The sequence below is a fragment of the Mustelus asterias genome, chromosome 1 (assembly GCF_964213995.1).
Source record: "Mustelus asterias chromosome 1, sMusAst1.hap1.1, whole genome shotgun sequence".
In the NCBI taxonomy this organism is placed as follows: Eukaryota; Metazoa; Chordata; class Chondrichthyes; order Carcharhiniformes; family Triakidae; genus Mustelus; species Mustelus asterias.
Genome location: NC_135801.1, coordinates 36,604,313 through 36,617,744, shown reverse-complemented (window position 1 = coordinate 36,617,744; position 13,432 = coordinate 36,604,313). Strand labels below are relative to the sequence as shown.

Genomic DNA, 13,432 nt, shown 5'->3' with positions numbered 1-13,432 from the left:
TGGACCAACATTGCTGTGATATAGGCCTGACCAGGTAGGAACAGCAGATTTCTTTCCCTAAGGGACATTAGTGAACCAGATGGGTTTTTATGACAATCGACACTGGTTTCACGGTTATCATTAAACTTTTAATTCCAGGTTTTTTTTGTTGAATTCAAATTTCACTATCTGGAATGGTGAGATTCGAACCCGAGTCCCCAGAGCATTACCCTGAGTCTCTGGATTACTAAAGAACAAAGAACAGTACAGACAGGAAACAGGCCCTTCGGCCCTCCAAGCCTGTGCCGCTCCTTGGTCCAACTAGACCAATCGTTTGTATCCCTCCATTCCCAGGCTGCTCATGTGACTATCCAGGTAAGTCTTAAACGATGTCAGCGTGCCTGCCTCCACCACCCTACTTGGCAGCGCATTCCAGGCCCCCACCACCCTCTGTGTAAAAAACATCCCTCTGATATCTGAGTTATACTTCGCCCCTCTCACCTTGAGCCCATGACCCCTCGTGATCGTCACCTCCGACCTGGGAAAAAGCTTCCCACTGTTCACCCTATCTATCCCCTTCATAATCTTGTACACCTCTATTAGATCTCCCCTCATTCTCCGTCTTTCCAAGGAGAACAACCCCAGTCTACCCAATCTCTCCTCATAGCTAAGACCCTCCATACCAGGCAACATCCTGGTAAACCTTCTCTGCACTCTCTCTAACGCCTCCACGTCCTTCTGGTAGTGCGGCGACCAGAACTGGACGCAGTACTCCAAATGTGGCCTAACCAGCGTTCTATACAGCTGCATCATCAGACTCCAGCTTTTATACTCTATACCCCGTCCAGTGACAATACCACTGTGTCACCACCTCCCCTGGGGAAAGTACATTTGACTTCCTGTAATACCACCCAACTCTGCACCCTTTGTTCACCTCGATCATGTTCCACCTCAGACTTCTCTGCTCTAAGGAGAATAACCCCAGCTTAACCAGCTTCTCGTCACAACTGAAAAGCTCCAGGACAGGGAACATCCTGGTGAATCTCCTCTACACCCTTTCTAGTGGAATTGCATCCTTCCTACAGTGTAGCAACCAGAATTGAACACAGTAATCTAGTTGTGGCTTAACAAGTGTTTTATACAGCTCCATCATGATCTCCTTGCTCACATGTTTTCTTAGCCACTTTATCTACCTGTCCTGCTGCTTTCAGGGATTTATAGTTATGCACCCCAAGGTTCCTCTGTACTTCCTAACATTCTACCATTCATTGTGTGTTCCCTTGCCATGTTAGTCCTTCCAGAATGCATCACCTCACATTTTTCAGGGTTAAATTCTATTTGCCACTGTTCTGCCATCCCTTCAATATCGTCGTGTAATCTAATCCTTGTTATTTACCACACCACCAATTTTCATAACTCCTACTTTCACATCTAGGTCACTAATGAAGCCAAAATGGCCGAAACTACCATGCTTGGGTAAGCCTTCTGAGCGACTCCTGGAGATGGTGAATCCAGAGTTTGATCAACATGACCTAAGCCATCATCTTCTATGAACAGGCTTTGTTTCCTTTGCATTTGGACCCGATTCCTTTGTAAACCCCAGGCATCCTTGCCTTTGTCTTTTTCCATCACTAGTTTAAACCTAATGATATTGTGATCACTTTCTCAGTTCCTTGCCCACTGAAACATGCTCCATTGTCCCCATTTCCCTGAAGCTTCCTTCCTCACTGGGCTGGAAACATACTGACCAAAGAAGTTCTCTTGTAGACATGGGCAACAACAACACCTCCACGCTCATCCGCAACATTGCTGTCCTCAGCCCTTTACTATATTCCTTGTACACCTATGACTGTGTGGCCAAATTCCACTCCAACTTGATTTTCAAGTTCGCTAATGACACCACCATAGTGGGTCAGAACTCAAACAATGATGAGACTGAGTACATGAAAGAGATCGAGAATCTGGTGCGACGACAATAATCTCTCTCTCAATGTCAGCAAATTGAAGGAGATAGTCATCAACTTCAGGAAGCATAGTGGGGGACATGCCCCTGTCTATATCAATGGGGATGAAGTGGATATGATTGAGAGCTTCAGGTTTCTAGGTGCCCAGATCACCAACAACCTGTCCTGTTCACCCTCCCCATGCCGACACTATAGTTAAGAAAGCCCATCAACGCCTCTACTTTCTCAGGAGACTAAAGAAATTTGGCATGTCCGCTATGACTCCCCAACATTTACAGATGCACCATAGAAAGCATTCTTTCGGGTTGTATCACAGCTTGATATGGCTCTTGCTCTGTTCAAGACCGCCACAAAGGCTCTTGAACAAAACCCAGTCCGTCACGCAAACCAGCCTCCCATCCATTGACTCTTTCTGTACTTCCTGCTGCCTCAGAAAAGCAGCCAGCATAATCAAAGACACCACACACGCTGGACATATGCTTTCCCAATGGAAGAAGGTGGAAGAAAGATACAAAAGTCTGAGATCACGTACCAACTGACTCAAGAACAGCTTCTTCCCTGCTGCTGTCAGACTTTTGAATGGACCTACCTTGTATTAAGCTGATCTTTCTCTACACCCTAGCTATGACTGTAACACTACATTCTGCGCACTCTCATTTCCTTCTCTATGTACAGTATGCTTTGTCTGTATAGCGCGCAAGAAACAGTACTTTTCACTGTATACTAATACATATGACAAATCAAATGAAACATTTCAGGAATTTCTTTCTCTCTCTTCCCCCATCAATAATAGGATAAGTCCCTCATTATCATTCCTCTTGGTTTAAAATCTTTATTTGCTTGGTGATTTGTTCCTCCATCTGTTTCCCACTATTTGGTCTATAGTATATAATCAGTAATATAAGAGCCCCTCTTCTGCTTAACTCTATAAGAAATAGATTCTGTCTTTGAAGACTCTAGCGCATTATCTGTTTCCCTCTTTATTTCTTCCCTATTTCTCCTAAACACAAGTTATGAAATCTGACGAGATGATTAAATAACAATTTAATGTCGGCTGCATAGTCAATTAGCTTTTAGCCATTGATTAATTTAAGTTGCAAAAACAGTTTAGATCAATGCTTGGGATTGATTATAAATGAGTGAAGTTAAATTGGGATTAGACTCCTTTGAGGCTGACAGGTTTACTGCATTGGCTAATTGGCCTACAGAACAGAAAGTTCAAATGATTTTATTTGGTGTTCTACAACTTGTACCACTTCGTACTTTGAGCAATCATTGATGGGCATGTTGTGCAGTGTTTCGAGTTAAAGGGAATGTTACAGTAGTAAGGATTTTAACTTAAATAGCACCAATTTCTCCTCTCGCCACCCACCTGTAAACAGATTTGTTACCCACTTGATAAATGATGGTGTATTCCTCAACCTTGTTTTTTTTTGTGTGATCCAATTTTCCATGAATAACCCTACAGCTAACTCGAGATAGAATGAATTAAAAAGGTTAGTTTATTGCATGCATTCAAAAATGTGAAAGGAGGGTCGCAAAGCTGCTTCCAGACTCGGACAGTAAAGAGAAGGATAGAGTAAAAGTTCTACAGTACAGAGACCATAGAGAAAATAGATTTTGGCTCACATGAGTTTCAAAGTCCAATGAGGTAGGTATTCCTTCACAAAGGTTAATGTGCAGGTTAGGTTGATTGGCCATGTTAAATTGCGCCTCAGTGTTCGGGAGATTAGCAGGAGCCTACGTGGGGTTACGGGGATGGGGCCTGGGTGGGATTGTTGTCGGTGCAGGCTCAGTGGGTTGAGTGATCTGCTTCTGCACTGTATGATTCTATGTGGTCTGAAGACAAATAGATCAGGGAGAATCTGAACTGAGAATTGGTGAACAAATTATTGGTGAGTTGATGTTTATGGTACTGTTGATGATTCTTTCATCTTGCTGACGATTTGGTTAGATTTGTCCTATTGTTTATAGATAGGATGTATAATATCTGACAGTTTTCTGCAATTGATTTGAAGTGAAATGAAGGTGCTGGAAGAGGCTAATGGATGACAAGTTTTGCTGCACATAAACTTGAGCGCTATGTTAGCATGTTGTTGGGGCCCACTTGTGTGTATTGCAGTCAACTACTGCCTAGTGTGAATTTACTGGACATCAGCATCTATGATGACAGACCCTCATGAAGATGCAAAATGGGATTGTTTGCTTGGCACTTTTGCAATTACTTGAGCCTTGTTTCACACTTGTGCTAGACTGCACTATAGTTGAGGAAGGGGATGTTTACGGAGCCTTTCTCTCAGATTAGTTGCCAGATAATACGCCTTCATTCTGACTAGAAATGGTAGAGCTACAAAAATTGCTCTAATTCTTATGTTGAGACCATTGTGCTCCAATTTATAGCTTAATGCTTTCCTGTTTAATGTACATGCTGTGTTGTGATCAGGGGAATTAGCATGGTAAATATGCGGTGCCTCATTCTAGGTTTGCATTATTTCCTTTGCACTGCAATAGTGCCACACTCACTGAAGCTATAATTTTGTCTTTGCAACAATTGTGGGATAGTTACGGCTGTTGATACATTCTGCAGACATGTCTATCCATGAAAGTAAGTTGATATGGATAAGGCCAAATAGGTTTTCTCCAATGGTGACTTAAATCCTCGATCTAGAGCATATTTTGCATTGTTTTCTTCAGTGTTTCTTCCATGTGGCGTTAAACATGGAAGAGTATTAATGAGGTAAATGAATAGGTTGGAGACTTGTGTGGAACATAAACACCAGCAAAGTCTTGTTGGGCCAAATGACCTGTTTGTGTTGTATATTCTATTGAATTTCAGTTGAGGGGGTTCGTATGTGGTAATGTGCAGGATTGTTCTTATGTCCTTGTTTGATGTGAAGCCATAAAATTTTAAAAGGTTATGGAGCCAATATTTAAGATAAATCCACCCAATTTTATGCCATTGTGCTACCCCTCTGGCAAGCTTTGCCCACAGAGGATTTGAGCTGCTAGATATTAGAATCACTACACTGCAGAAGGAGGCCATTCAAGCCTGCACCTACAACAATCCCATAAAAGCCCTATATATCCCTGTAACATCGCATATTTACCATGCTAATTCCCCTGACACTAAGGGACAATTTAGCATCGCCAATCCACCTAACCTGCACATCTTTGGAGTGTGGGAGGAAACTGGAGCACCTGGAGGAAACCCCATGTAGATACAGGGAGAACATGCAAACTCCACACCGTCATCCCAAGGCTGTAATTGAACTCGGGTCCCTGGTGCTATGAGGCAGCAGTGCTAACCACTGTGCCACCATGCTGTTTGAGGGGACACGCGGATATGATTCTATTGAACTGATATATATGGTTTTGATTAGTGAAGTTATTGCTTGATTAATCTGGGGAACAGGTCTTCTCATTTGGTTCTCGGTCTCCAGGTGCAGAGGACTTTTAAGGGTCAATTAGCTGAGTGTTAGTCTCTTCAAATGCTTTAGTTGTTGCCTTAATGTCTGACATTACTCATGATTCTTTTCTATAACTGTGTTGAGGCAACTGAGTGGTTTGCTAGGCCAATTATAAATCATTGTCAACCAGACCCGATAGAGGTGGAAGGTTTACTTCCCTGAAGAAAATTATTCCCCTGTGTCTGCGTGGGTTTCCTCTGGGTGCTCAAGTTTCCTCCCACAGTCTAAAGATGTGCAGGTTAGATGGATTAACCATGGAAACTAGGGGATAGATCAATCGAGATGCAATGTCAGACATTCAAGAGTACATTTCAGAATACTCAGAATAACTATTTTCCTGCTATAAAGAAAAATTCTAAAGGGAGGACCCGCCATCTATGGTTAACTAAATAAGTTAAGGAATGCATCAAACTTGAGGAAAAAGCAGATAATTGCGCAAAGCTGTATGGCAGGCCAAATGATTGGTCAAAATATAAAGGATAGCAGAGAATGACTCATCAGGAGAAATGAATTAGAGAATGAGTGGAAGCTAGCGAGAAATGTAAAAACAGATAGCAAGAGTTTCTGCAAGTGTATGAACAAGGACAAAGTAAAGTGAGTGGACCTCTAAAGAATGAGAATGGAGATTAATAGTAGATAATAAGGAAATGGCAGATAAAACGAACAAATATTCTGCTTTTGTCTTCACTGTATAGGGTACAAAAACAGTAATAGCTGGAAATCAAGAGGTGGAAGGGAAAATGGAACTTGGTGAAATTACAATCGCCAAGGAAGCAGCACTGAACTAACTGATGGAGCTGCGGGCTGACAAATTTCTTGGTCCTGATGGACTTCATCCTAGGGTCTTAAAAGAGGTGGCTAATGATATAGTAGGTGCATTGGTATAAATTTTCCAAAATTCTCTAGATTGTGGAAAGGTTCCATCAGACTGGAAAGGAAGGAGGCAGGAAACTATAGGCCTGTTAGCTTGACCTCTGTTGTGGGAAGGTGTTTCCAGCTCACAGTTTTCCATTTGTTTAATTTTAAAAAGCTGAAAATTTATGCTTGTGTTTTATGGGAAGAACATGGCAGACACTGACAATGGAGAAAGTAGTTTTGCCTCTTGACATGTTGGCACACGTTTGGAATCTGGTCTGCTGGTTTGAAAGAGGCCAATGATAGTTTGCATCTCATTCTCTTTGCCCACACTCCAAACACCCACCCAGGCCACTCCTGGTTGATCCTGGAGCTATCAATTCATTTACTCACACACAACTCCCACCTGCATCATGCTCAATCTCAAGATCTGTTTTTTGCCCTATCCCCAAGCATTTTCAGCATTTATTTATCCCATAACTGCTCTCTGATCCCAGGATTCCCCTCCAAGTGATCCTGGGACTTGCATCAGTGTGTTGAAAACTTGCCTGTTAATGTTCCTTAGCTGCACCCACAACACTGCCGGGCCTGGATTATATGCCACAACGGTGAGCCTTTCCCAATGTGGTGAAAATGGTGGATGAGCAAGAAACTCCTAAGCCTCAGCCCCAAACATAACACTTCTAATTATCAGTCTGAAAGTCAGTGAGACCTGTATATTCTTTCAATTATGCAGACACTATGTTCTACTGATATCTTTATTAAATATGTTTGTTTTAACTAAAATATTTATTGATATAATTATATACGTGGAGTCAATTATTGCAAATGACACCTAATCTGTGCAAATAGATTTGCTTATTGAATTTCAGTATAGAATTTGTTGACAAATTAACAAACCAAATGCAACTAACCTTTACCTTCAGTAAGTCTGTTTCATGCCAATTACCTAAAAAGTATATGTTGCATCTTGAACACATGTTTAACCTCTTGAGGTAATCCTCTGCTCCCACCCCATCCAAACATAGTTTGATAATTGTTTTAGTGGCATTTAATTCAAGTGTTTTGAAAACCAACATTTTATTCCCCCAGTTAAACTACAATTGCAGGCAGAGACTATTGGAGTGATATCAATCAAGGGAATCTGTGCTAACCGTTATCTTGCTATGAATGAAGATGGCAAGTTGTATGGATCGGTAAGTAGACTCTTTTTGAAACCTTACTGTTACTTTTCTGACCATTTGTGGGTGTGTTTTTTTTTGGACCATTCATTTATGCCTTTCTATGTGGTTGCAGATTGAATGTGCTCATGTGTGTTGTGTGTGTCTGAGTGAGTGATTACCATTCTGATTTGTATGACTTGAGTACATATAACTGAAACTAATGAAATGCAGTCTGAGTCCGAAGTATGCATTTTGTTTAAAAATTCATAAACAAGAGCTCATTTTAGTAAAAATAAAAACAGTTACTGTTTGCCATAGTGTTGCTTTATACTAAACCGTTCTATGCCATACATAAATGCCCATAGACCAGAAAGCCTATTTCCTTTCAATTTCTATGAACAAAGTGAAAACTTGGTTTTTGTCAGCTGCTGTATTAGGAGAACCGTAATAATTAATAATACATTTCAAATATTTTGTAATGAATTTATTCTGAGAATTGTAAATCCCCCGCCCCCCCCAAAAATTTCCTAACAGTCCAAAGATGTGCAGGTTAGGTTGATTGGACGTGCTAAAAAATTGCCCCTTAGTGTCCTGGGATGTGTGGATTAGCGGGTAAAATATGTGGGGATATGGGGGTAGGGCCTGGGTGGGATTCTGGTCAGTGCAGACTCGATGGGCCGAATGGCCTCTTTCTGTACTGTAGGGTTTCTATGTTTCTATGTTAATCTGCTTTTATATAGGATTGTTTTAGTGGGAAGTATTGAGCAACTTGTTAGTGATGATATCAGCACGTTCTGGGAATGTGGATAAAAACAAATTACTGCCGGAATCTGAAACCAAAAGAGAAAATGCTGGAAAATCTCAGCAGGTCTGGCAGCATCTGCAGAGATGCTGCCAGACCTGCTGAGATTTTCCAGCATTTTCTCTTTTGGTTCCTGGGAATGTAGGATCTGTTATAGGAACATGGAAACTAGAAGCAGAAATAGGCCATTTGGCCCTTCAAGCCTGCTCCACTTTCATTTTGATCATAGCTGATTATCAAATTCAATATCCTGAATTTTGCCCCCCCCTCCCCGCCCCCATATCCCTTGTTCCCTTCAGCCGTTTAGCCGCAAGAGCTATATCTAATTTCTTCTTGAAGTCAGACAACATTTTGGCCTCAACTACATTCTGTGATGGTGCATTCCACAGATTCACCACTCTCTGGGTGAAGAAATTTCTCCTCTCCTCAGTTCTAAAAGGTTTACCCTTTATCCTCAAACAATGAATCCTAGTTCTGGACTCCCCCCACCATTGGGAACATTCTTTCTGAATCTACCCTGTCTAATCCTGTTAGAATTTGATAAGTTTCTGAGATCCCCTCTCACTCTACTAAACTCCAGTGATTATAATCCTAACTGACTACCTCTCCTCATATGACAGATCTGCCATCTCCAGAATCAGCCTGATAAATCTTCGCTGTACTCCCTTTATAGCAAGGACATCCTTCCTCTGATAAGGACACCAAAACTGCACACACTACTCCAGGTGTGGCCTCACTAATGCCCTATACAATTGCAGCAAAACATCCCTATACCTATATTCAAATCCTCTTGCTTTGAAGGCCAACATACCATTTGCATTCTTTACAGTCTGCTGTACCTGCACGCTTACTTTTAGCGACTGATGCGCGAGGACACCAAATGTCTCGTTGAATATCCACCTCTCTCAATTTACACCCATTCAAGTAATAGTCTGTCTTCCTATTATTGCTACCAAAGTGTATAACCTCACATTTATCCACGTTATACTGTATCTGCCATGTACATGCCCACACACACAGCCTGTCCAAATCACGCTGAAGCATCTCTGAATCCTCCTCACAACTCACCCTCCCACCCAATTTTATATCATCTGCAAATTTGCAGATAATACACTCAGTTCCCTGTTCCAAATCATTAATACATAATGTGAACAATTGGGGTCTTAGCACATATCCCTGCGGGACACCATTAGTCACTGACTGCTGATCAGAAAAAAACCCATTTATGCCAACTTTTTGCTTTCTGTCCATCTCAAGACATTACCTGCAATTCTGTGCTTTAACTTTACATAGTAGTGTGTTACGTGAGACCTCGTCGAAAGTCTAAATAAACCATATCCAATGGTTCTCCTCAATCAACTCTACTAGTTACATCCTCAAAGAATTCCAATAGATTCATCGAGCATGATTTCCCTTTTGTAAATCCATGCTGACTTTGTCTGATTATACCACTGCCTTCCAAATGCCAAGTTATGAAATCCTTGATAATAGACTCTGGCAACTTCCCCAGTTCTGACGTTAGGCTCACTGGTCTATAGTTTCCTGTTTTCTCTCTACCTCCCTTTTTGAATAGTGGGCTTAAATTAGCTACTCTCCAATCTGTAGGAACTATTACCGAGTTCAAAGAATTTAAGAAAATAACCACCAATGGATCTACTATTTCCAACACTTCCTTAAGTACTCTGGGATGAAGATTATCAGGATCTGGAGATTTATCCACCCTCCATCCCATCAATTTCCCCAAAATCATTTCTCTACTAATGCTGATTTCCTTCAGCTCCTCACTAAAACATGTTTCTCTCTGCACTTCTGGTACATTATTCATGTCTGCCTTTGTGACGATGGAAGCAAAGTACAAATTTAATTCCTCAGCCATTTCTTTATTCTCCATTATGAATTCTCCTGATTCTGACTGTAAAGGGCCTACATTTGTTTTTGTCAATCTTTACATATCTATAGAAATTTTTTCAGTCAGTTTTTATGTTCCTCGCATTTTACTTTCAGACCCTATTTTTCCCTTCTTAATCAATCCCTTGATCTCCTTTGCTGAATTTTAAACTGCCTCCAATCCTCAGGCTTATTGCTTTTTTCTTGCCAATTTATATGCATCTTCCTTGAATCTGATACTATCTCTAATTTCCCTTGTAAGTCATGGTTTGGCCACAATTCCCTTATCACTCTTGTGCCAAACAGAACAAACAACTTCTGGAGTTCACCTATTTGTTCTTTAAATGCTTACAAACAAGTTCACATTCATATCTAAAAGTGAATATTTTTAATAGTTGGCAAATATAGTTTTCATTTACTTTTGGATGAGTATTGGCTGTTTGATTTTTATCTTTCTGGGTGCAAGGCTGATTTTACTGGAAGAATAGGGCTGGCAACATCGTGAGAGGCGAGAACCTGATTTTTCATCGCTCACCATGGTGAGCCAGTAAGATCTCGCCCTACTTGTTTTGGGTGGGAGGGTAATATCCCCAAGTGTCTCTATTTATCAAACCAAAGATCCCATCACTTATAACCTGTCCAGCCATCTCTGAAGATTTGTGTATGTTAACCTCCAGTAATCTCAGTTCCAACACACCCTTGAAAATTGTACCATTCATGTTGCCTCCTTATTTTCAAAATGCTTCACATCACATTTCTGCATTAAATTTCATTTGCCATATATCTGCCCATTTCAGCAGACATCACAAAATGTGGCTTTCCTTTTAGGATTAAATGAAACTCCAAAATAACTATATATTCCTGCAAAGTCAACAGCCAGATGATTAAGAAGCTGTAAATCTGTTATTTTTGGTTTGCCAATTTTCTTTTATTTTAACATCTTCTGTAAGTAGAAATAGTCAAATGTGCTGAATTGTTTTGAAGCAAAAGAAGTAATGTTTATTGTCATGTTGCTGGGTGTCTGCATGGTGCTTCCACAGATTTTTATTTGAATTGTAATTGTAGTGATGCTGGTGTTATCATGAGTAACACATCCTGCAGAGGCATCAAGTGTGCAGCTGGGTGGTAGCCTATTCCAAACAAATGAGCTCATTATTAAAAGCTATATTATTGGCCTTCACCAGAGGGGAAAAAAGGAGACGTTTTGGACGTGCCAATTGTTCATTGTAATGTTGCTATGTCTGCTGCAGGCAGCTAATTTTATTCTCTGTTGTCCCTATCGGTCATTTCTGAGTATGGAAAAATTGGGATTATCAGGTCATTTGTGTGGTTTCTGGGTCCTGATGCTGAGTGATGCTATGTTTATTAAAGTTGAGCCTGCAGTAGGAGAGTTTAATCATCATACAAAATGAATAATGGAAAATAGATGGGAAGTGGGAGAAAGAGACAGTGACCACTGAAATTAAAAAGGACGAGAAAATAAATTAACACAAATTTATCTAGTTTTCCTTTAAGGGGTGGACTGGATGGTGATTTGAGCTCTCGGTTATTGAAACTGGGTTTTGTTATGTATGTTGGGTGTAAGCTCTTTAAAGAGAATAGTTCAGGTGGTCTGGAACACAAGCTCCACCCTGGGTGGAGTTTGCCAAGCCAGTCTTGTACTGACTGTGCTAGAGATATGACATGTTAAACAGTTCCAGTTAGTTTACACCTATTTACCTTGTAATCTCTTTATAGCCCATAATTAGACCTCCTACATAATTTTGTTGGGACATGTGTGGCTCAGCAGTTTCTGAGGCACAAGGTTCTGGGTTAAAACCCCACTCCATGGCTTGAGTACAAAAATCACGGTTGACATTCCAGTGCAGAACTGAAGGAGCACTGCACTGTTAGCGATGCCATCTATTGGATGAGACATTAAACTGAGGTTCCATCTGCCCACTTGAGTAGCTGTAAAAGATCCCACATGATGATTTTGAAGAAGAGCATGGGGTTATTCCTGGTGTCTTGGCCAATATTCATCCCTTGATCAACATTAAAAACTGATTTTCTGGTCATGATCACATTGCTATTTGTTAAAGTTTGGTGTGGGCATATTGGCTGTCCAGTTCCTTACATTGCAACAGGGACCTCACTTCAAAAATCACTTCATTAGCTGTAAAGTACCTTGAGGCATCCAATAATCATCATAGAAATCATAGAAACCCTACAGTACAGAAAGAGGCCATTCGGCCCACCGAGTCTGCACCGACCACAATCCCACCCAGACCCTACCCCCATATCCCTACATATTTTACCCACTAATCCCTCTAATCTACGCATCCCAGGACACTAAGGGGCAATTTTAGCATGGCCAATCAACCTAACCCGCACATCTTTGGATTGTGGGAGGAAACCGGAGCACCCGGAGGAAACCCACGCAGAGACAGGGAGAATGTGCAAACTCCACACAGACAGTGACCCAAGCCGGGAATCGAACCCAGGTCCCTGGAGCTGTGAAGCAGCAGTGCTAACCACTGTGCTACAGTGCCGCCCATCAAACATCAATCATGAAAAAGTGCTCCATTTATGCAAGTCTCTTTTTTAAAAATTTGAGTTTACAACCGAGTCTGTTCCACCTTGTCAATTGTAAGAGCTCTTAAAATAATGTTAGGAGATTCTATGCCAGTCATTGAGTAGGAGTTCGAAGCACAGAATTTCCTTAATTTGTAGGTAACAGTTTTTGTTATTGGTTAAGTGCACCGCTTGTGTTACTGAGCCACATAACCCGGGAAGATGCTTGAGATTGATGGTTGGTCTATTCTGAATTAGTTGATCTGAGCTGGAGTGATTTTTAGGGGAACAGAGTGTTCCAGGCTCAGGAAAAAGATGGCAATGTTTCAGTTTCTGTTTGTGAGGCCATCGAGTCCTGTTGTAAGTCGGTATGTACAAGCAACTACTGAAGGGTCTATTTGATTTTTTTAATATATGCATTCTATCCAGTCTCTTCTATTTTCTATTCAGCTTGACCTGAGAATGTTTGATGTTCACAGTTGACTGTTAAAAGTGTGATACATCCCATTGCTATCTGTACTGGCATCACTTATGTTCTTGAATACAATATTTTCCAACAATTAATTGCAATTCAAAAAGCAAAGGAGACAGAAATGAAAAGTCAAAGGAACTTTGGGGAATACCGAGTAAGTTCTGACATTTTGAGACTAAGTGCTGTGGTGGGAATATGGAGTGTTTTCTGCTGTGGCATCCAGCAGGAAAATGTGCCAAACTTTCAGCCCCAATTTAATTAGAATCCTAGAACCCTGACAGTACAGAAGC

At 41.0% G+C, this 13,432-nt stretch overlaps 2 protein-coding genes across 2 annotated transcripts in view; one reads left to right on the top strand and one right to left on the bottom strand.

The window, feature by feature from the left end:
- The window catches only part of nudt6 (nudix (nucleoside diphosphate linked moiety X)-type motif 6), a 232,293-nt gene that overhangs the window by 95,224 nt on the left and 123,637 nt on the right, over positions 1-13,432 (bottom strand). The window lies entirely within an intron of this gene.
- Positions 1-13,432, top strand: part of fgf2 (fibroblast growth factor 2) — an 86,308-nt gene that overhangs the window by 45,066 nt on the left and 27,810 nt on the right. The window contains exon 2 of the mRNA XM_078211294.1: positions 7,358-7,461. Within this exon, the coding sequence (XP_078067420.1) occupies positions 7,358-7,461 (104 nt within the window). The remainder of the gene's footprint in view (positions 1-7,357; positions 7,462-13,432) is intronic.